Source organism: Ranitomeya variabilis, chromosome 3, assembly GCF_051348905.1.
Source record: "Ranitomeya variabilis isolate aRanVar5 chromosome 3, aRanVar5.hap1, whole genome shotgun sequence".
Lineage (NCBI taxonomy): Eukaryota > Metazoa > Chordata > Amphibia > Anura > Dendrobatidae > Ranitomeya > Ranitomeya variabilis.
Window position 1 is genome coordinate 716,305,923 of NC_135234.1, and position 24,743 is coordinate 716,330,665.

The 24,743-nt window shown below is 43.6% G+C and overlaps 1 protein-coding gene across 3 annotated transcripts in view; it reads left to right on the plus strand.

Annotated features, from left to right (window-relative positions):
• Positions 1–24,743, plus strand: part of ATP8A2 (ATPase phospholipid transporting 8A2) — a 1,034,865-nt gene that overhangs the window by 249,174 nt on the left and 760,948 nt on the right. For 2 of the 3 annotated variants that reach the window (XR_013224076.1, XM_077298312.1), the window contains exons 4-6: positions 1,097–1,195; positions 17,038–17,083; positions 18,551–18,591. Coding sequence is in view for 1 of the 3 variants with exons in the window: in XM_077298312.1 (XP_077154427.1) it covers positions 1,097–1,195; positions 17,038–17,083; positions 18,551–18,591 (186 nt within the window). In the remaining 2 variants the exon portion in view is untranslated. Of the gene's footprint in view, positions 1–1,096; positions 1,196–17,037; positions 17,084–18,549; positions 18,592–24,743 lie in introns of those variants that run through there. The other variant, XM_077298313.1, reaches the window with a different exon arrangement.

The window sequence follows — 24,743 nt, forward strand, 5'->3', positions numbered from 1 at the left end:
ACCCTCAGCACACATTTCACCACACACACACACCAACCTCGCCACATAAAAGTCGAAACACAAAAGTCACCACTCAAAACTCGCTACATGCAAAACTCGCCATATGCAAAACTAGGCTCACGCAAAACTCGCCACACGTGCAAAACTCACCTCATGGAAAACTCACCTCATGCAAAACTTGCACACACAGAAAAATTGCCACATGTACAAAAGTTGCACCACATGCAAAAGTTGCCTCACACAAAACTTGCACATACTCAAAATGCACCACACATAAAACTCGCCACGCGCAAAACTCGCCATGCACAAATCTTGCTGCACACAACTTGCTACACTAACCTGTCACATGCAACTCAACACACAAAATGTTGCTACACGCATGTCGCCACACAAAACTCATCTCACAAAAGTCGCTACATGCATGTCGCCACACGCAACTCAACACACACAACTTGACACATAAAACTCGCCCTAAAACACACACAAGTCTGGTATTGTCCTTCAAAAATAAAAATCTGATTAATAAGCAAACTACAAGAGCAACAAATGTACCATATAGGAAATACGGCAGCTGTCAGTCACATGACCTGTCTATTATGTGTATGTGTGAGCTAATATATACTGCCAGGGGGGAGGGCTTCCTGTTGGCTGGGGATTTATCAGGCTGCCAATAGCAACCAATCACAGCTCAGCTTCTATTTTGCTACAGTTAATTAACCTGAGCTCTGATTGGTTAATATAGGCAACAAAGACATTCTCAGTATAACAAAGCTAATATATGTTGTGAAATGCTTCTATTTGCTTAGTTTTTGCCTTTTAATAATTACATTTCTATCTATTTGTTTTGTGGTTTTTGTGTGCAGAATAAATTTTTGTTAACACATTCTATTTTGCTAACAGCAGTCATTAACCCGGGCGAAGCCGGGTAGTACAGCTAGTGTATCTATAAAAATCACGGGTAGAACATGCACGTCATTGTTTTTGCTTTACAAAACATCAGTGATGGAAGTATTTTTACTGCCTACATTCTACATATGACAGGTATTATAATTAAGCTATGTTATTAATTTTTATTTATTTTTTTCTAATTATACAGCAAATCCCTGATGTGTCTCCAACAGGAAGATACACCACCCTGGTGCCCTTAATTTTCATCCTGACTGTGGCTGGCATCAAAGAAATCATAGAGGACTATGTGAGTGGTATTCACCCTGCTGATTTTGTATTGTGTTTTTAGTTGATCTTTTATCATTGTTTTCGTTGTGAAATGAGAAAGTGACGGCAGATTCTTTAAAATGGAGCTTAAACTTATTTTAATCTGTAAAATCAAAGACATTTGTAGCATTTTTTTTTTTTTTACTTTTGTTGTTCCAAATATTTTCTACGTGGAAACAATCATGCGGTGTCTGGGTATGTTCCGATCTGTACGCTCCTAAGAAGCTTAGGAAAAACGTATTTTCTCTGAGTGCTGTTCACATAAAAAGAAAAAAAATGATCTCACACGACCATTGTTATTGAGTTGGGATGTTCATATGACCATATGATCAAATGTTCATGGGAAAAAAGTAGCAACATGCAATTTTCTTTTCGTATTTCGGATGAGACTTCCCTATAGAAGTCTATGGGTGCGCCAAAAAAATAAGTATCCAATACGGATCATCCTTATTGCAATTGATTAGGGATAAATTGTAATTATTAATGTAGGTAACTGTGTTTGGTCTTGTAAATTTTATTAACTACTGATATTTAAAAACAGATGCTATAGGGATCGCATATGGAGGGAATACAGAAGACAATACGGAAGACAAATTGCCAAAAATTTGACTGTTATAATGCTAAATAGTGATGCTCGTTTGGTAACCGAGTGTCTGGCTGATAGACCAGAGTCCTATGAATCGAGTTTTCCATTTACAGTAACAAATCAAATTTTCTATGGATTTCCCCAAAATGTAAAATCTTTGCGAATCTAAAATTTCTGGAATTCAATTCGGCCAGTAGTCCAATATTTTGCTGGATTATGTAGAAGTAGTTAAAATAAAAGCATTACATTCACCTGTCCTAAGCCCACCCTCCTTTGACTCCTTATTCCCCCTCCGCCTCATGTTCCATAATCCTCCTCGTGGGCCTCTGGTTGTTCTATTATTAAGGCCCACATGGCTCCGCATCGGAAGAACAGAAGAGTCCCACGCAGAGTATCGAAAAGCTGAGGAGATGCTGTCGTAAAAAGTCAAGTGAGGACCTAGGGCAGGTTAATGGTTTTTTTTTTTTACATTTTTTAATCCCTTTCCTCCCTACCATTTATTTTGCTTTGAGGTCAGTGAAGCCCTTTAGAGCTTAATAAATGTCATTGTGTACAGCAATCAGGTCACTTTCATTTTGGACTGAATTTTTTTTCAGTCCGAAGTGAATCTGGCTACCAAATTGAGCAAGTCTGCCCAAAATTAATTTTGAGTGATTTTGATTATTTCCATCAGGGAACCATTTATTGAAATGTGTGTGTTTCCTCCATTAATCAGACGAAACTCGGACATGGCCCTCTATCTTAGATCACGTACTTTGAAAAATAGTCATCTAAATAAGCCCGAACTCTTAAATGAAGCTAGGGAATAATTGGAGACATAGTGGGACTGTAACCTGTAGTGAGTGAAATCTGCCAACGTGTTTTTATCTGAAATTGTCCCGATTGATCAATCACTGATGGAAGTGTGATTTGATCTTTTCTGTTTTTCATAAAGAAGCGAAGAACAGAATTTGCCTAAATTGAACTAGACAGTGATAGCTCTTAGACTATATGAACATCATAGAAGTGATCTCCCTCTCAGGACCACGAGCCACAGTAGAATTCCACTATTCTGCAACAGTTCAATATAATGAATTCCTATTGCTAGATTTTTCCTGTAGTGGTCGCTGCACAGTAAATGCCTGATGGGCCATGTGTCTAGGTAGTGATGGTGAACCTTTTAAAGACTGATTGTCAAAACTCACTTATTTATTGCAAAGGGCCAACACAGCAGTGTAGCCTGAATACTGAGGTTTTTGTCCCAATCCTGTTTTAATGCCCCCCAATCTGATATAATGTTCCCCATCGTGGTATAATGCCCCATCTCCTGGCATAATGTCTCCTACCCTGGTATAATGTTCCCCATCCTGATATAATGTATATCCCCCATTCTAGTATGTCCTCCATCCTAGAATAATACCCTCATTCTGGTATAATGTCCCCCATCCTGGAATAATACCCTCATTCTGGTATAATGTCCCCCATCCTGGTATAATATTATTATTATTATTTATTATTATAGCGCCATTTATTCCATGGCGCTTTACATGTGAGGAGGGGTATACATAAAAACAAGTACAATAATCTTGAACAATACAAGTCACAACTGGTACAGGAGGAGAGGGGACCCTGCCCGCGAGGGCTCACAGTCTACAAGGGATGGGTGAGGATACAGTAGGTGAGGATAGAGTTGGTCATGCAGCGGTTTGGTCGATCGGTGGTGACTGCAGGTTGTAGGCTTGTCAGAAGAGGTGGGTCTTCAGGCTCTTTTTGAAGGTTTTGATGGTAGGCGAGAATCTGATGTGTTGTGGTAGAGAGTTCCAGAGTAGGGGTGATGCGCGAGAGAAATCTTGTATGCAATTGTGGGAAGAGGAAATAAGAGGGGAGTGGAGAAGGAGATCTTGTGAGGGTCGGAGGTTGCGTGCAGGAAAGTTCCAGGAGACGAGGTCACAGATGTATGGAGGAGACAGGTTGTGGCAGGCTTTGTATGTCATGGTTAGGCTTTTGTACTGGAGTCTCTGGGTAATGGGGATCTAGTGAAGGGATTGACAGAGGGGAGAGGCCGGGGAATAGCAGGGGGACAGGTGGATTAGTCGGGCAGCAGAGTTTAGAATAGATTGGAGGGGTGCGAGAGTATTAGAGGGGAGGCCACAGAGCAGGAGGTTACAGTAGTCGAGGTGGGAGATGATGAGGGCATGAACTAGGGTTTTTGCAGATTCTTGGTTCAGGAATGTACGGATCCGTGAAATATTTTTGAGTTGAAGGCGGCAGGAAGTGGAAAGGGCTTGGATATGTGGTTTGAAGGAGAGATCAGTGTCAAGCATTACCCCAAGACAGCGAGCTTGTGGGACTGGGGAGAGTGGGCAGCCGTTTACTGTAATGGATAGGTTCGTTGGGGGGGTCGCGTGAGATGGGGGAAAGACGATGAATTCTGTTTTGTCCATGTTAAGTTTTAGAAATCTAGCGGAGAAGAAGGATGAAATAGCGGACAGACATTGAGTGATTCTGGTTAGTAGGGTGGTGATATCTGGTCCAGAGATATAAATCTGTGTGTCGTCAGCATAGAGATGATACTGAAAGCCGTGAGATTCTATGAGCTGTCCCAGGCCAAAGGTGTAGATGGAGAAGAGCAGGGGCCCTAGAACTGAACCTTGTGGGACTTTGACAGATAGGGGTGAGGTGAGGAGGTGGTGTGTGAGTGGGAGATGCTGAATGTCTGGTCAGTTAGGTATGACGAGATCCAGGATAGGGCCAAGTCTGTGATGCCAAGGGATGAGAGGGTCCACAGCAACAGGGAATGGTCCACTGTGTCAAAGGCAGATGACAGGTCCAGGAGGAGGAGGAGAATAGAGTAGTGTCGCTTGCTCTTGGCGGTTAATAGGTCATTGGTGACCTTAATTAGGGCAGTTTCAGTGGAGTGGTGTGACCGAAAGCCTGATTGTAAGCAGTCGAAGAGGGAGCAGGAAGATAGATGGGAGGACAGTTCAAGATGGACGTGTTGTTCCAATAATTTTGAGGCATAGGGGAGAAGTGATATAGGGCAATAACTAGATACAGAGAATGGGTCAAGAGAGGGCTTTTTGAGGATAGGTGTGATTGAGGCATGTTTAAAGCTTGAGGGGAAAACACCAGTTGTTAGTGATAGGTTGAAGAGATGGGTTAGGGTTGGGATGAAGACTCTGGCGAGGTTTGGGATGAAGTGGAATGGGATCGGGTCAAGTGAACAGGTGGTGAGATGCGATCTGTTATGACCCCAATGGCAGAGGGTCTCAGGAATAATGCTAAGTCAGTAAATACAGAAAACCAGCTCATAGGGCAGTGGTAACTGGGCTGACCATATAACTAATCCTAGCACCACAAATACCAGCAGCCGGGGAACGTTCCTACGTTGATCCTAGACGTCTCGCGCCAGCCGGAGAGCTAACTACCCCTAGAAGGGAAAAGAAAGACCTTTCTTGCCTCCAGAGGAAATACCCCAAAAAGTAGGATAGAAGCCCCCCACAAATAATAACGGTGAGGTAAGAGGAAAAGACAAACATAAGAATGAGCTAGGAATTTAGCAAAGAGAGGCCCACTAGCTAATAGCAGAATATAGAAAGATAACTTATATGGTCAGCAAAAAATCTTATCAAAAATATCCACACTGGAAATTCAAGAACCCCCGAACCGTCTAACGGCCCGGGGGGAGAACACCAGCCCCCTAGAGCTTCCAGCAAGGTCAGGAATCACATTTAGTACAAGCTGGACAAAATTGATAGCAAACAAATAACCCAAAAAACAAAGAAGTAAGACTTAGCTTAATTTAGCACGAACCAGGACCAGCAAACAGGAGCAAACAGAATGTGTCTGATAACACCGATGCCAGGCACTGGACTAAGGTTCCAGGAGGTTTATATAGCAACACCCCTGAAGTAACGACCCAGCTGGGTGCAAACAGAGGGAAGGAAATCCCAGAGTCATATCACTAGTAACCACTAGAGGGAGCCAAAAAAGTCTAATTCACAACAGTACCCCCCCCTTAAGGAGGGGTCACCGAACCCTCACCAAGACCACCAGGGCGATCAGGATGAGCAGCGTGAAAGGCACGAACTAAATCGGCCGCATGCACATCAGAGGCAACCACCCAGGAATTATCCTCCTGACCATAACCCTTCCACTTGACCAAATACTGAAGCCTCCGCCTGGAGAGACGAGAATCCAAGATCTTCTCCACCACGTACTCCAACTCACCCTCAACCAACACCGGAGCAGGAGGCTCAGCAGAAGGAACCACAGGCACAACGTAGCGTCGTAACAAAGACCTATGGAACACGTTGTGAATGGCAAACGAAACCGGAAGATCCAAGCGAAAGGACACAGGATTAAGGATTTCCAATATCTTGTAAGGACCGATGAAGCGAGGCTTAAATTTAGGAGAGGAGACCTTCATAGGAACAAATCGAGAGGACAGCCACACCAAATCCCCAACACGAAGTCGGGGACCCACACCACGGCGGCGGTTGGCAAAACGCTGAGCCTTCTCCTGTGACAACTTCAAGTTGTCCACCACATGATTCCAGATCTGTTGCAACCTATCCACCACAGAATCTACTCCAGGACAGTCAGAAGGCTCCACATGTCCCGAGGAAAAACGAGGATGGAAACCAGAGTTGCAGAAAAATGGCGAAACCAAAGTAGCGGAACTAGCCCGATTATTTAGGGCAAACTCAGCCAACGGCAAGAAGGTCACCCAATCATCCTGATCTGCCGAAACAAAACACCTCAAGTAAGCTTCCAGAGTCTGATTAGTTCGCTCAGTTTGTCCATAAGTCTGAGGATGAAAGGCAGACGAGAACGATAAATCAATGCCCATCCTAGCACAAAAGGATCGCCAGAACCTGGAAACAAACTGGGATCCTCTGTCAGACACAATATTTTCAGGAATGCCGTGTAAACGAACCACATTCTGAAGGAACACAGGAACCAGATCGGAAGAGGAAGGCAGCTTAGGCAAAGGCACCAAATGGACCATTTTTGAAAAGCGATCACATACCACCCAGATGACAGACATACCCCGAGACACCAGGAGATCAGAAATGAAATCCATGGAAATATGTGTCCAAGGCCTCTTCGGGACAGGCAAGGGCAAGAGCAACCCGCTGGCACGGGAACAGCAAGGCTTAGCTCGAGCACAAGTCCCACAGGACTGCACAAATGACCGTACATCCCGTGACAAGGAAGGCCACCAAAATGACCTAGCCACCAGATCTCTGGTGCCAAAAATTCCCGGATGACCTGCCAACACCGAGGAATGAACCTCGGAAATGACTCTGCTGGTCCACTTATCAGGAACAAACAGTCTGTCAGGTGGACAAGAGTCAGGTCTACCAGCTTGAAATCTCTGCAACACACGTCGCAAATCAGGAGAAATGGCTGACAAAATAACTCCTTCTTTAAGAATACCAACAGGTTCTGTGACTCCAGGAGAGTCAGGCACAAAGCTCCTTGAAAGAGCATCAGCTTTCACATTCTTTGAACCTGGTAAATACGAGACCACAAAGTCAAAACGGGAGAAAAACAATGACCAGCGGGCCTGTCTAGGATTCAAGCGTTTAGCAGACTCGAGATACATCAAATTTTTGTGATCAGTCAAGACCACCACACGATGCTTAGCACCCTCGAGCCAATGACGCCACTCCTCAAATGCCCACTTCATGGCCAGTAATTCCCGATTGCCCACATCATAATTCCGCTCAGCAGGCGAAAACTTCCTAGAGAAGAAAGCACATGGTCTCATTACCAAGCAACCAGGGCCTCTCTGTGACAAAACGGCCCCTGCCCCAATCTCAGAAGCATCCACCTCGACCTGAAAGGGAAGTGAGACATCAGGCTGGCACAAAACAGGCGCCGAAGTAAACCGGCGCTTCAACTCCTGGAACGCCTCCACGGCTGCAGGAGCCCAGTTAGCAACATCAGAACCTTTCTTGGTCATATCCGTCAAAGGTTTAACAACACTAGAAAAATTAGCGATAAAACGACGGTAGAAGTTAGCAAAACCCAAGAACTTCTGAAGACTCTTAACTGACGTGGGTTGAGTCCACTCATGAATAGCTCGGACCTTGACTGGGTCCATCTCCACAGCAGAAGGGGAAAAAATAAACCCCAAAAAGGGAACTTTCTGTACTCCAAAGAGACACTTTGAGCCTTTAACAAACAAGGCATTCTCACGCAAAACCTGAAACACCATCCCGACCTGCTCCACATGTGAGTCCCAATCTTCAGAGAAAACCAGAATATCGTCCAGATAAACAATCATAAATTTATCCAGATACTTCCGGAAAATATCATGCATAAAGGACTGAAATACTGAGGGAGCATTAGAAAGCCCAAAAGGCATCACCAAGTACTCAAAATGACCTTCGGGCGTATTAAATGCAGTCTTCCATTCATCACCTTGCTTAATGCGCACAAGGTTGTATGCACCACGAAGATCTATCTTGGTGAACCACTTGGCACCTTTAATCCGGGCAAACAAGTCCGACAAGAGAGGCAAAGGATACTGAAATTTTACAGTGATTTTATTCAGTAGCCGATAGTCAATACAAGGTCTCAAAGATCCGTCCTTCTTAGCCACAAAAAAGAATCCCGCACCAAGAGGGGAAGAGGATGGACGGATATGCCCCTTCTCCAGAGACTCCTTGATATATGAACGCATTGCGGCATGCTCAGGTACTGACAGATTAAATAATCTTCCCTTAGGAAATTTACCACCTGGAATCAAATCTATGGCGCAGTCACAGTCCCTATGAGGAGGCAGAGCACTGGATCTGGACTCACTGAATACATCCTGATAATCAGACAAATACTCAGGAACTTCCGAAGGAGTAGAGGAAGCAATAGACACCGGCGGGGAATCAGCATGAATTCCCTGACAGCCCCAACTTGACACAGACATTGCCTTCCAATCCAGGACTGGATTGTGGGTCTGTAACCATGGCAGACCCAAAACGACCAAATCATGCATTTTATGCAGAACAAGAAAACGAATCACCTCCCGATGTTCAGGAGTCATGCACATGGTCACCTGTGTCCAAAACTGCGGTTTATTTTCCGCCAATGGCGTAGCATCAATACCTCTAAGAGGAATAGGATTTACTAACGGTTCAAGAACAAAACCACAGCGCTTGGCAAATGACAGATCCATAAGACTCAGGGCGGCACCTGAATCCACAAATGCCATAACAGGGTAAGAAGACAAAGAACAAATTAAAGTCACAGACAAAATAAATTTAGGTTGCAAATTACCAATGGCGACAGGACTAACAACCCTTGTTAGGCGTTTAGAGCATGCTGATATAACATGTGTAGAATCACCACAGTAAAAACACAACCCATTCTGACGTCTATGATTTTTCCGATCATTTCTAGTCTGAATTCTATCACATTGCATTAAATCAGGTGTTTGTTCAGACAACAGCACCAGAGGATTAGCGGTTTTGCGCTCCCGCAAACGCCGGTCAATTTGAATAGCAAGCGCCATAGAATCATTCAGACTTGTAGGAATGGGGAAACCCACCATCACATTCTTAATGGCTTCAGAAAGGCCATTTCTGAAATTTGCGGCCAGAGCACACTCATTCCACTGAGTAAGCACGGACCATTTCCGAAATTTTTGGCAATACACTTCAGCTTCATCCTGACCCTGAGAAATAGCCAGCAAGGCTTTTTCTGCCTGAATTTCAAGATTGGGTTCCTCGTAAAGCAATCCGAGCGCCAGAAAAAACGCATCAATATTCGCCAATGCCGGATCTCCTGGTGCTAGCGAGAAAGCCCAATCCTGAGGGTCGCCCCGCAAAAAAGAAATAACAATTTTAACTTGCTGAGCTGAATCTCCAGATGAACGGGGTCTCAGAGAAAGAAACAATTTACAATTATTCTTGAAATTCCTAAACCTAAATCGGTCTCCAGAAAACAATTCCGGAATAGGTATTTTAGGTTCAGACATAGGAGTACTGGTAACAAAGTCTTGTATACCCTGCACACGAGCTGCCAGCTGGTCAACACTTGTAATCAAGGTCTGCACATTCATGTCTGCAGCAAGCACACGCCACTCAAAGGTAAAGGGGAGGAAGAGAAGGAAGGAAAAAAAAACAAAACTCAGAATTTCCTTTCTTATTATCCCACTTCTGCAATGCTTTAAACATTCAATATTGGCCTGGCATACTGTTATGACCCCAATGGGTCTCAGGAATAATGCTAAGTCAGTAAATACAGAAAACCAGCTCATAGGGCAGTGGTAACTGGGCTGACCATATAACTAATCCTAGCACCACAAATACCAGCAGCCGGGGAACGTTCCTACGTTGATCCTAGACGTCTCACACCAGCCGGAGAGCTAACTACCACTAGAAGGGAAAAGAAAGACCTTTCTTGCCTCCAGAGGAAATACCCCAAAAAGTAGGATAGAAGCCCCCCACAAATAATAACGGTGAGGTAAGAGGAAAAGACAAACATAAGAATGAGCTAGGAATTTAGCAAAGAGAGGCCCACTAGCTAATAGCAGAATATAGAAAGATAACTTATATGGTCAGCAAAAAATCTTATCAAAAATATCCACACTGGAAATTCAAGAACCCCCGAACCGTCTAACGGCCCGGGGGGGAGAACACCAGCCCCCTAGAGCTTCCAGCAAGGTCAGGAATCACATTTAGTACAAGCTGGACAAAATTGATAGCAAACAAATAACCCAAAAAACAAAGAAGCAAGACTTAGCTTAATTTAGCACGAACCAGGACCAGCAAACAGGAGCAAACAGAATGTGTCTGATAACACCGATGCCAGGCACTGGACTAAGGTTCCAGGAGGTTTATATAGCAACACCCCTGAAGTAACAACCCAGCTGGGTGCAAACAGAGGGAAGGAAATCCCAGAGTCATATCTCTAGTAACCACTAGAGGGAGACAAAAAAGTCTAATTCACAACAGCGATCTTGAGAGAAGAGTGGAGAGTCGATCTTCTGTAATGGTGGAGAAGTTGGTTTTGGAGCTGGAGGGCTGGGTAGTTGGGAGGAAAGGCTCTCGGGGTTGTCCACTAAAACTGTCTCTGATGTTCTCAATCTTCTGCTTGAAAAATGAGGCAAAGTCTTCAGCTGAGATGAGTGGGGAGGGAGAAGGTGTTGGGGGACGGAGGAGAGAATTGAAGGTGTTGAATAACTGTTTAGGGTTGTGAGACAAGGAGGATATGAGAGATGAGAAGTAAGTTGTTTTGCTGTGGCGAGTGTGGTCTTGAAAGTAGTGAGGGACTGTTTGAATGTGATGAAGTGTTCATTGGGGTGGGATATTTTCCATCTGCGCTCAGCAGCCCTGGAAACTCGCCTCAGTTCTTTGTTCAGGCTGGTGTGCCAGGGCTGTCTGTTGATTTTGCAAGGTTTGGTATGTGTGAAAGGGGCAAGAGATTCCAAAGGTACAGCTATTGTGGTGTTATATAGAGCGGCAGCGTCATCTGCATTGTATAGTGAACTTATGTCTGTGAGAGGGAGGAGGGATTCAGAGAGTTAGTGTAGATTGAAGTGTTTAAGATCTCTGTGAGGGTGTGCAAGTTTGTGGCGTGGAGATTATAGACAAGGAGTGGAGAGGGAAGAGAATGTGAGTAGATTGTGGTCAGGAAGAGGTGAGTTAGAGAGGTTAGATAGGGAGCAGAGGCGGGTGAAGATGAGGTCCAGTGTGTGACCATCTTTGTGAGTGGCTGCAGAAGACCACTGAGTGAGGCCGAAGGAAGAAGTGAGAGATAGAAGTTTAGTCGCAGCTGAGAGGGAAGTGTCAACAGGGATGTTGAATTTTCCCATGATGATAGTGGGGATGTCTGCAGAAAGGAAAGGAAGTAGCCAGGTGGTGAAGTGATCAAAGAAGGTGGTGGCTGGCCCTGGGGGGAGGTAAATGACAGACAGTTGGAGGTTGGAGGGGGAGTAAATGCGCACAGAGTGCACCTCAAAGGAAGGGAGGGTAACAGAGGGTGGTAGTGGGATTGGGGTGAAGGAGCAGTTATCTAACTGGAGAAAACTAACTCCTCCGTCATACTTGCTGATGGGGCGGAGTGTGTGAGAAAGGTGGAAGCCACCATACGAAAGTGCAGCAGGAGAGGCTGTGTCAGTAGGGGTGAGCCAGGTTTCAGTGTCAGTGATGTCGAGGAAGGAAAGTTTGTTAGTAATAAAAAGATCATGGATGTAGGAAAGTTTGTTGCACACAGAACGAGCGTTCCATAGAGCTCCTGTTAGTAGGACTGGGGAAGTGGGGGCCGTGCAAATGGGTATAAGGTTAGAGAGGTTATGGAAATTTGTGATACAGAGTGGATGGGAGGAAGAACTGACTGTGGGGATGTGGTGAGGAGGACCAGGATTTGGAGAGATATCACCAGCAGTGAGAAGGAGCAGAGAAAGTGTTAGCAGGTGGGAGCAGGAGAGGGCATGAGGGGGCTGTCTGTGCTTGGAGAAAGAGGATTTTGTTGTTGAGGAACAGTTCTGAGGAGGAGGTGAGATGGATTTATAATACCCTCATTCTAGTATAATGTCCCCCATCCTGGTATAATACCCTCATTCTGGTATAATGTCCCCCATCCTGGTATAATACCCTCATTCTGGTATAATGTCCCCCATCCTGGTATAATACCCTCATTCTGGTATTCCCCCATCCTGGTATAATACCCTCATTCTGGTATAATGTCTCCCATCCTGGTATAACACCCTCATTCTGGCATAATGTCCCCCATCCTGGTATAATACCCTCATTCTTGGTCTCCTTCTGTTCTTCTCCAGCATATTTTAAAAAGAAACAAACTGTTCTACACACCTTCCTCTGTTCCCACTCTGTAGCCGCAGCAGGAACCAGATGTCAGCTGCTGGCCTCTGATTGGCCAGTGGTGTGTATTGCAGTGTGGGGACCCGGCGGGGCTCTGTACCGCAATACATTTTACCTGAATGTGCGTCCTCGGGTGAAATTTTGTCATCGGAGGGTCAAACTCTCTTGTGGGCCCGGTCGCTGTCGCCCCTGGATGCTGGAGTGCCGGGGTAACGGTGCTCGTTCCCACAGAGAGGACTCTGTGCCCCATCTGCCACGTGTGCCATAGGTTTCGCCACCACTGGTCTAGGTAGTCAGGAGCAGAAATGAGTCTCTATGATGAGACCAGGGGTGGACATACATTTAATGTAAACCGTGGAGCTGCACAGGGGCCCAAGGAGTAGGGGGGACAATTGTCACTTCTAATGCAGCTTCTATTACCGACATATTGGCCTGCAGGGGTCCATATATTGTTCTTGCAGAGGGTCCATCTTCTGTCTATTTCCTCTCCTGGATGAGACAACTCCTCTCGCAATGTGCAGGTGCAGCCTCCATGAATGCATTGTCTAGTAGGCGATTAATCAATGGCGATATCTATCTGTTGTGCTTTTCTGCACGAATCCACCATTGTTCTTATCGCCACATGTTAGGTGTTCTCAGTCGTGTATCAGTGCAGCCTCCAGCAATGAATTTCACAGTTTGTTATTTTTGCCGTCAGTAATTGTGGATAAATGGGGCACCCTGGCACCTGGAGTGTTGTTGTGTTGGCAGGGATTAGCGGGATTTGGGATTAGAGGGCATTTATACCAGGGCTGGAGGTAAAGTCTTCTCTGTTAATTAGATGTTTGATTTGTGAAAGGCGTGTATGATCTCCGCATGTGATGCTCTCGTCTGTCTCGTAGGAAAGCAGCACTTAACCGGATTAATTTGTGGATCGTTTTACCTCTGTCAGTCACTGACCTGCTAATTGTAACACATTCAGTGTTCTTCTAATGATCTACCAGATGATTATAACACGATGTTCCCGCTCCTCATAACCACCTGTGTAATACATGGCTCTGCTTCCAAGGCTGGAGATCTTCCTTCATACTTACTGTAGGTCCTTACAACATTGGATTATTTCTGCTGCAGATTTAGCAGCAAATCCGCTGCGATTCTGAGTGGAAGGTTTGGATGCTGATTTTCATCCAGATTTACTTCTACATTGAAAGGGGTGAAATTGGTGAGGAAAATTCACAATAAAATTTGCAATCGTATACGCTGCATGTCTGTTCCGTGCTGAAGTCTGAGGTTTATTAATGAGATTTGCAAAATCTCATCCACTCTGCTGATACTGAAATCCCCTGTAGATTTATCTGTATTCATCCGCAGTTAGGAATTTTTTGAGATTGAACATCCTACATGATTTTTCAAGACTAATCCACAGGAAAATTCCTTGCTGTTTTTCAGTGCTTTCTTCAGTTCTGCTAGGGAGTTTTTAACCAATTCCTGACCTGCAATTTTCTTTTTTTCACTTTTGTTTTTACTTCCCTTTTTCCCACAGCTATAACTTTTTTTAAAAATGTTTCTTCCTACACAGCCGTTTGAGGTCTTGTTTTTTAGTTCGCAGCATGAGGTAATAATAATACATCTTTAGTTATATAGCGCCGACTTATTCCGCAGCACCTTACAATTCAACAGTTCATATTCAAGTCATAAGTAACAACGTTAAAGATAAAAAAATAATTAAAGCAATGATAATGACAACCCCGCTGGCGAGAGCTTACAATCTACAATGAGGTGGGGGGAGACACAAAGTACAGGGGCTTACAATGATGGTCCGGCCATCTAGAATGAATGGGGGTAGATAAAGGCCGCATGAGGTTCTCACCAGCCAGCAGTGGAGTTTAATATAACGTGATAGGCCGCTCTAAAGAGATGTTTTTAGGGAGTGCCTAAAACTGTATAATTTGTGGTTAGTCCTGATTTCTTGGGGTAGAGCATTCCTGAGGATTGGTGCAACTCATGAGAAATCTTGGAGCCGGGAGTGGGAGGTACAGATTAGTGCGGATGTTAGTCGAAGGCCGCTAAGCGGTTAGGTCGATAAACCGAAATGAGGGAGGAGATGTAAGGGGGTTCCGCACTGTGGAGAGCTTTGTGAGTGATAACAAGCAGCTTAAATTGGATCCTGTAATGTATGGGCAGCCAGTGTAATGACTGGCACACAGCTGAGGCGCCCGAGTACCGATTAGCCAGATAGATGACTCTGGCTGCTGCATTAAGGATGGACTGGAGAAAGTTGAGTGATTGGGAGGCCAATTAATAGAAAATTACAGTAGTCAAGGCGGGAGTGGATCAGGGCAACAGTGAGGGTTTTTGTTTTTCCATGGCGAGAAAGGGGCGGATTCTAGAGATGTTCTTTAGGTGAGAGGTGTGGTTTTGAATTTGATTTTTACCATTCACTGTTCTGGAAATGGAAAAAAAATCCAAGTGTGTTGCAATTGTGAAAAAATATATATTTTTTTTATGCTTGGTTTTTACAGTATTCATTGTATGGTAAAAAAAACTCATCAACATAATTCTCCAGGTGTGTATGATTACGGAGAGATCAAACTCATGTAGTTTATTTTCTGATTTAATTGTTGGAATAAAAAAAAATTCACTTGTGTAACCATTTTCTAAGGCCTGCAACATTTTCATTTTTACGTACAGTGGATTGTAAAAGTTTAGGCACAACTGGTCAAAATTACTGTTATTGTGAACAGTTAAGGAAGTTGGAGATGAAATGATCTTTAAAAGGGCTAAAGTTAAAGATGACACATTTCCTTTGTATTTTATGGCTTGTTCACCATCTTCATTAGGACAGGCCAGGTGACATAAATTTCCCAGCTTTATAAAAACCCAGCCTCCTCTAACCTTGTGCCAAAAAACAGCAGCCATGGGTTTTTCTAAGCATCTGCCTAGCACTCTGAAAATTAAAATGGGGGAGGCCCACAAAGCAGGAGAAATCTATAAGAAGATGGCAAAGCTGTCACGACACAACTGTCGGGTCACCCGGGGCGAATGGCTCCTTCCCTGTCCCTAACACTAGGGGGCGCCCTAGCTTGCCCTAGTCCCCGGGATACATCTGAAGGTGAAGATGCCGGGGGCTCCTCCTTTGCCTTATCTCCTGAGTTAACCTTCCATCTGTTCACTTCCACCACCCTGGGAAGAGGGGCGCTACTGTTCACCGTAGTACACCAACCCAGCAAACAAGGTAACACAAAGAAGGGTTAACAGAATACACAAGGCATACAAAATATTCCCTCACATATAACAGAGGAGTGCAGCGGGGCCTGGAGGTAGGGGAAAAAAACAAAATAGAGAAGGACAGGGAATTACCACACACACAAACCAACCAACAGTCATAGATTACTCCTCCAACTCTCCTTCTCATATGACCTCCCTCCATTAGCTATGCCACAAATGCTAGCTCTGACACAGATTTGTAACAGAGCCCAGATTATAAGGGGGAAGGGAGTGGCTAACTGAGCTCAGCTGTGGACACAAGGATTTCCAGCATGGCCGATTAACCCCTGTTCGCCAGAAGAAATAAACCCATTTAAAATGAAGGAGAAGTGCTTCTTCTCAGCACCGGAGTAGGAGCAATCAGACGCTGCGTCCTTCTGGCTCCACACTGTCGTGGTAACCTCGTGCCAAAGAGTTTTCAGGTTTTTTTTGTCCAATTAGACAATTTATTGTTGTAACGTAGAATTATCAAACCACCTTCTGCAAGTGCAATTTTTCTTATTTGACACTTGAAATAGAACACCAATGAAGAATTTGAGCAATGCCACAGTATAGGTAAAGCTATAAAGAATCCTAAACGGAATGCTAAAATAAGTATACTGTGATGGAAATTGCAGGTTCAGTTTATAGTAGGATTTTTCTGATCTCCGTCACTTCAAAGAAAAGGATTTGGCTAATGTTAAAGCGAAATGTTAATCTTATTAGCGACTTGTAAGCTGTAGATCGGAAATTAATAAACCACAAAATGTCGTTTGAAAAGTGTACAAATGAATCTGAGTGTCGAAAAAAATGAATCTGAGTGTCGAAAACTTTATAGGATTTCCTGATTTCATACTGGGGAAGAATACATCCATGCCATTATTGATTGTAAGAACCCATCATGAGAAATACGAGCCTCCTCCGGGATCATTAATCATAAACTCCACATGTGTAAATGTAATTAATGTGGATTCTCTACATGTACTGTAGCTGGGAGGCTTCCTGCATAGTTTGGTGCAGAATCGTCGCCAAAGGGAAATGGATCTATTATTCTAAATATGTACTATTATTATGAATATTATCATTTGCATATGTGTAAAATATTAGTTTTTTCACAGATATATTGATAGAGAATAATTATGTGTATATTTTGTATATCCTAGGATTGTTTACTGTCAACTGCCCTTTTTTTCTCTACAGAAAAGACACAAGGCGGACAATACAGTTAATAACAAGAGAACAATTGGTACGTGTACAACATTATAGAAACTGGTCTTAGAGAAAAACTGTTTTTGTTATCCCCATCACAGTCATGGCCAAAAGTGTTGGCACACTTGAAATTGTTCCAGATAGTGAGATATTTCTTCCAGAAAATTATTGCAATTAGACTTGTTTTGTTATAGGCATGTTTATTTCCTTTGTATGCATTGGAACAGCAGAAAAAAAAGAAGGAAAAAAGGCAAATTGGACATAATTTCGCATAAAAGTGGGCCGGACAAAATTGTTGGCACCTTTTCAAAATTGTGGGTAAACGACTTTGTTTCAAGAATATGATGCTCTTCAAACTCAACCTGTAGCAAATATGAAAATCACCCCTGAAGCGAGATGAAAAGTTGACTCTCTTTTCATTCATTCTTCTTCTCATGGTGCTAGCGGGGATCTCACCAAGGTCACGGCAGTTCAGCCCGGCTGGGAACGCAGCCTCAGTGACTGGAGGTAACCTTGATGACGTCACTGAGGCTGCGCTCGCAGCAGCTCATTAACTAGTGGTTCTCAGCCTGGACAGTCACATCTTGGCACCATCCAGGTTGAAAACTGTTTTTCCCCTAGACATGAATTACAGCGTGGGACAGAACGACGGACAGGTGAGGGATATTGTTCTTTTTTATTTTAGTTTTATTACAGGAGAACGAGGGCTTTGGTAGAATTAGACACGTTGGCTCTGTCGGCATCATTATAGTATATGTCCCCATCCGTGTATTTGCCTGAACCTGTTTTGTCTGGGGTTTGGCTGTAAGCCCCAATAGAGCCACTGAATGGATGCCTGAATGCAGTGTGAAGACATCCTTAAACAGAACATTTCCAGAAAAGTGATAGCAGATGTGTTGGGAACCATGATTTTTTGGCACTTACTAATATATGAGTATTTGGGCGCATGCAGATGTCTGAGATGGGATTGCAATGCACGGACGGGCCACGGCTCTCCTGACATAGAGATACATGAGGCTGTCATGCTCCAGTTGGGAGACTTGAGACCAGTCCTTGCACTGTGGTCTGATCTTGGACCGATATGAACGGATGTCTGAACAAAACTTTACAGGTTCTCCTCCTGGACTTGTTATTGTAGTCTTCATTACAGACTGCAAAGCTCTCCTGTCCACAATATGGCCGCTGGTGGAGGAGCATGTGACCAAACCTGACTATCAGCCTCCTCCAATTAAAAGCACTGCACATGAGAAAGCTGTTTTCCAATTGGAGGAGACTGGTGGGAAGATTTGGTCACATGTTCCTCCATCAGCAGCCATATTGTGGACAGGAGATATGTGCAGCCAGTGATGAGCTTACACTACAGGACAGGAGAACCTGTCATCATGTCCCCAACACATTTGGTAAAATAAAGTGTGCCATCGATTGAAGAAAAAAAAAAAGATCATTTATTTTTTTTAACTTTAAGCTGACATTTAACATTTGTGATTTTTTTTTTTTTTTGCAGTTTTACGAGGAGGTACATGGCAGAATGTGATATGGAGAGAGGTACAGCCATTCATTCTATCCTTTATAAGACTGAGGATAATTCTTTAGCAGCGCTGTCACTGTTACAAAGCGGATGCATTTGTTGAGTGTTTGTGTGTCATGTATCTGCATATCTCGCTATCCAGGATGAGGGATTCTGACTTATCTCCTCTGCACAAGACACATCAATAATAAATCTCTTATAGAATAACTGTCATTTTATATGGAAACACAAAAAAGATGTTCTATGAGAAAAACATTCATTTATTTTTTGTTAAATAGTCATACATTTTTTTTAATTTTTACTAATTAAATATTGGTTCCTGTGCTGGAAAGTCTTACTAGCCACGCATACCATACATCCTATATCTGATCTACAAATAGATCATTACATAAAGAGTAAATGTATGTGGCCCATTGAGTTAACCGTATGGGTAAGTGAACGTTGGACAGTCCCAACCACCCATACCTCACCAGTCTCTGGTCCGGGGACTGGAACCGCACACGTGTCTAATAAACGTTATCTCTGTTCATGAGAATGTTAGGGCAGGTGCTGTCTGTCACCCATGACCCAAAACGGAGAGCTGCTCTGCCCTGGCAGACTCTGTCCATGTATTATATGGCATCTGCTCATGTCTGGCTATGACTAGGTGGCCGACAGTGATGTTGGATGTAACCAGTTTGGTGGCTCCTATATGAAATGGTTGTTTATGGTGATGTCAAGTATTCAGGTGAGGATATTCTTAGTTTTGCTATTTTTGTAAAAATAACTGAATTCGGTAATATATTATAGAATTTGGATGCTACTCACTAGCAAAAATACATGTGTACAATGCAGTGGTAATCAACAGCAATGAGGAACTAAAGCCACTGACCAACTGATACCCTAACCCTCCGACTGGTGAGCACCATCCTGCCAGAAACTAGAAAGATTGTCTTAGTTGCCATGAAATTTTTCAACAAGTTGTATACTGGCTTTAATAATCAACCATTACTTATGGTTACTTTTTTATCCCAACAAATATGGTCTGTGTCCTATTTATGAATAGGTTTTTGAGTAGAGGTGAAAAAATCAATCAGTAACAAATCAATTTCCGTAAAATTTTGGATTTTAGCGAATCCGAAATTTGGGGAATTTCATATTTACTAGTAATGAGCGAGTGTACTCGTTGCCTTAGTTTTCCCGAGCACGTTCGGGTGATCTCCGAGTATTTATGACTGCTCGGAGATTTAGTTTTCATCGCTGCAGCTGAATGATTTACAGCTACTACCCAGCCTGAGTACATGTGGGGGTTGCCTGGTTGCTAGGGAACCCTCACATGTAATTAAGCTGTCTAGTAGCCACAAATCATTCAGCTGCGGCAAGGAAAACAAAATCTCCGAGCAGTCATAAATACTCGGAGACCACCCGAGCGTGCTCGGGAAAACTTGAGAAACGCGCATACTCGCTCATCACTAATTATAACTAATCCATTTTGCCCTTTTCTTCTGCAGGCCAATAAGTGATTAATATAATTAAATATATTATACACACCTATCCTGGACCCTAAATTCTTTTCACACTGCCACGTCAGTAACTCACACGCCTTCTCAGCATCATCCTACTCACTGTGTTCACCGCTTTGCTCCTCCCAGTATCAGACCCTCGTGATGAACAGCCTCTTGCAGCACTCCTAGCACAGATGCATCCTCATGTGGCTGGAGAGTCTCCACCTGGCTATAGGGAGGTGCAACCAGACTCTGCAGAAATTTATCCCTCTGTGTCTTGTAGAATTTTGCTTCCCTGGCCTATTCCCTGCCACCAGGGAGTATGTTAGGCAGCTCCTCCTTACACACCATGTCTGAACTTAGGTTGCAAGTTTCAGTCAGTCTCCAGTAATCTGTAACGGTGCATGTTTGTTTTTGTTTCTATTTTTAATGACCCAGCTTGTTCACTCATTTTTTCTGACTTCTCCCTCTGTTCCTGACCCCGGCTTCGTATTTTAATCCTGTGCTGACCACCCTGACCTCAGACTGTCTTACCTCCTCTCTGTGTTTACACGTGGCACTTCGTCTTGTTCCTCTGACCCTTCGGTCAGTTGTGCTCTGCAGTCGCACCTGATGACTACCCAACCAACCAATGCCTATCGTCACCATAAAAGGCTTTAGTGAACACCAAGTAGTCACTTAGTTACGCCACTCTAGGGTAAGCCAGGCCAGTGGCGCAATGGGTCCATACCCACCGCCGTCACACAATGCCTCCTCCCCTGCAGCTCCAAACCTCCACCTCAGTCTTTGGTTCTTCCAGCACTCATTGCTATCTCTGATGGCAAGGATTAGCATCACGTGGTCATGTGAGGGGTGATGCACGTCATTGATGTCAATTACCTACTTCCTCCTCCTCCCTCCATGACTGCATATGAGTCTAGGATAGGCGAGTATAATGTATCTTATTATTTTTTAACCCTTTTTCTCCTTTCCATTTGTTTTTATGCTTTGTGGTCTGGAATAAAGACCTTTTCACCGCAAACGAGGAACTTTTGATTTTGAGTGGTCTGAATTGAATCTGTTTACTGAATCATATTCATCTGCCAGAAACTAATTTCGGGATATTTGCTCACCTCTACTTTTGCAGTAATTTTCCATCACTAAAAAAAGTCTAAAATTTCTAAATACAGGTTTATTAAGATTGGTGCTCCTTTATCTGATAAAGATTTCCGAATGTTTTACAGATGTAGAGGGGAATTTATCAAGGCTTTTGCACAATTGTTTTAGCATTAAAAAAGTGATGAATTCTGTGGACATACTGTAGCTATGTAAATAGGTCTGAATCTTTCCAGTAAAAAGATTTGCATGACCCTAGTCCAGTAGGCACATTAGTACTCTGTGGCCACCAGAGTAGAGTCTTATGAACCTCCTCCTACCTGGAGACAATTCGGTTCGTAGAGCTTGGGTCCAGCTGTCACGGACTACTGACGTGGCCGATGGATCAGGGTTCTGCTAATCCTTATTCGTGGTGACTTACTTCATAGAGTTTAATAAGAAAATTATGTCTGTCTTCATCAACCACTAGGAGGAGCTCATGAGCTTACTGTATATTGCTAATAATAAGTCCATTGTAAGCTTGTATGCTCACTTTAGTGGTGGCTGAACACACAGATAAAAATAAAAGCAAAGTTTCTTCTGCTATGCAAATGTATTAAAATGCTTTCCTGTGATTTTTCAAAACCTGTCCAAGAGTAGAGAATTCTATAAAATAAGCATTAATTAAAGGGGTTGGCCACTACTTCATTGGTCACTCACTGCCTCTGTACATTTTGCAGAAGACAAAGCTCTCCCATCACCCTGCACACTTCTCCCCGCAGATCACCCCCTGTATCTGTATATATACAGAAGAGTATACCCTGTGTAAAAAAAAAAAAAAATTATATATATACATACATACATAAATACAGTGGGTACGAAAAGTATTCAGACCCCTTTACATTTTTCACTCTTTGTTTCATTGCAGCCATTTGGTAAGTTCAAAAAAGTTCATTTTTTCTCATTAGTGTACACTCTAGCACCCCTTCTTGACTGAAAAAAAAAACAAAAATGTAGCAATTTTTTAAAATTTGTTAAAAAAGAAAAACTGAAATATCACAGGGTCATAAGTATTCAGACCCTTTGCTCAGACACTCATATTTAAGCCACATGTTGTCCATTTCCTTGTGATCCTCTTTGAAATGGTTCTGCTCCTTCATTGGAGTCCAGCTGTGTTTAATTAATCTGATAGCAATGTTAGATGTAAAATACAGCCCCCAAGATTTTGAGTTCAAATGCGCCACAAACCCAATAGCTTCCTCCCTACTGCCTCTCCATATAAAAAAGAAATCATCGATAGAGCGACGATATAGAACGATGTGGGTTGGAGCCAGAGAGGATTGCGCAATGTGGGTGGATTAGAAGAGCCTCTTAAAGAGATTTGCATAACTCGGGGCAAACCTCGTTCCCATTGCGCAGCCAATCAACTGGCGATAGTAGGTACTCTCAAAGGAAAAAACATTATTCTGAAGAATGAAGGAAATGCTGTACAGAATGAATTTTTTCTGTTTATCCGGCATTGAATCATCCTTAATTAAATAATGATTAATAGCAAATAAACCTAACTCATGGCTGATATTAGAGTAAAGTAATTTAATATCAAGTGTGATGAGAAGACAGTCCGTCAATGGTGGAAGAGTTTGGAGCAGACTGATCAAATGTGTGGAGTCCCTCAGGTAGGATTCCATGATTCAAAACCTATTTCTGTAAGAACAAATCGATGTAATGTGATAAGTTCACTGTAATGGACCTAAGACCGGAGATATTCGGGTGACCAGGGGGGTTCTTAACATCCTTCTGAATCTTCGGCAAAAAATCAAAAAGTGGAGTCTGGAAGGATTGAACATGCAAAAATGTTTTCTCTTTTTTGTTTAGAATATCCCCCTGGTCAGTTTCCTTAATTACCATATATACTCGAGTATAAGCCGACCCGAGTATAAGCTGACTCCCCTAATTTTGCAACAAAAAACTGGGAAAACTTATTGACTCGAGTATAAGCCTAAGGTGGAAAATGCAGCAGCTACCGGTAAATGTCAAAAGTAAAGATAGATACCAATAAAAGTAAAATTAATTGAGACATCAGTAGGTTAAGTGTTTTTGAATATCCATATTGAATCAGGAGCCCCATATAATGCTCCATACTGTTCATTATGGCCCCATAAGATGCTCCATTCAAAATAGGCCCCATATAATGCTCCATACAGTTCATTATGGCCCCATAAGATGCTCCATACAAAATAGGCCCCATATAATGCTCCATACAGTTCATTATGGCCCCATAAGATGCTCCATATAATGCTCCATGCAGTTCTTTATGGCCCCATAGATGCCCCATATAATGCTCCATGCAGTTCTTTATGGCCCCATGTAATGCTCCATATTATGCTCCATACAGTTCTTTATAGCCCCAAAGATGCCCCATATAATGCTCCATGCAGTTATGTCCCCATAGATGTTCCATATAATGCTCCATGCAGTTATGGCCCCATAGATGCTCCATATAATGCTCCATGCAGTTATGGCCCCATAGATGCCCCATATAATGCTCCATGCAGTTCTTTATGGCCCCATAGATGCTCCATATAGCATTGTGCCACATGTAATGCTGCTGCTGCACTAAAAAAAAAAATGACATACTCACCTCTCGTTGCTGCCCGCTGCTCCTCAGCGTCCCGTCTCTCCGCACTGACTGTTCAGGCAGAGGGCGGCGCACACACTAATACGTCATCACGCCCTCTGACCTGAACTGAACTGTCACTGCAGAGGACGCGGAAGGCGGAGCATCGGTGGAACGCGGAAAGGTGAATATGACATACTCACCTGCTCCTGGCCCTCCTGGCGCGGTCCCCGCATATGCCACGTCTCCGGGAGCGGCAGCTTCTTCCTGTAGTGAGCGGTCACGTGGCACCGCTCATTACAGTAATGAATATGCGGCTCCACCCCTATGGGAGTGGAATCCATATTCATTATTATTATTTATTGTTATAGCGCCATTTATTCCATGGCGCTTTACATGTGAGGAGGGGTATACATAATAAAAACAAGTACAACAATCTTGAACAATACAAGTCATAACTGGTACAGGAGGAGAGAGGACCCTGCCCGCGAGGGCTCACAATCTACAAGGGATGGGTGAGGATACAGTAGGCGAGGGTAGAGCTGGTCATGCAGCGGTTTGGTCGATAGGTGGTTACTGCAGGTTATAGGCTTGTCGGAAGAGGTGGGTCTTCAGGCTCTTTTTGAAGGTTTCGATGGTGGGCGAGAGTCTGATGTGTTGTGGTAGAGGGTTCCAGAGCAGGGGTGATACGCGAGAGAAATCTTGTATACGATTGTGGGAAGAGGAGATAAGAGGGGAGTAGAGAAGGAGGTCTTGTGAGGGTCGGAGGTTGCGTGTAGGTAAGTACCGGGAGACGAGGTCACAGATGTATGGAGGAGACAGGTTGTGGATGGCTTTGTACATCATGGTTAGGGTTTTGTACTGGAGTCTCTGGGCAATTGGGAGCCAGTGAAGGGATTGACAGAGGGGAGAAGCTGGGGAATAGTGGGGGGACAGGTGGATTAGGCGGGCAGCAGAGTTTAGAATAGATTGGAGGGGTGCGAGCATGTTAGAG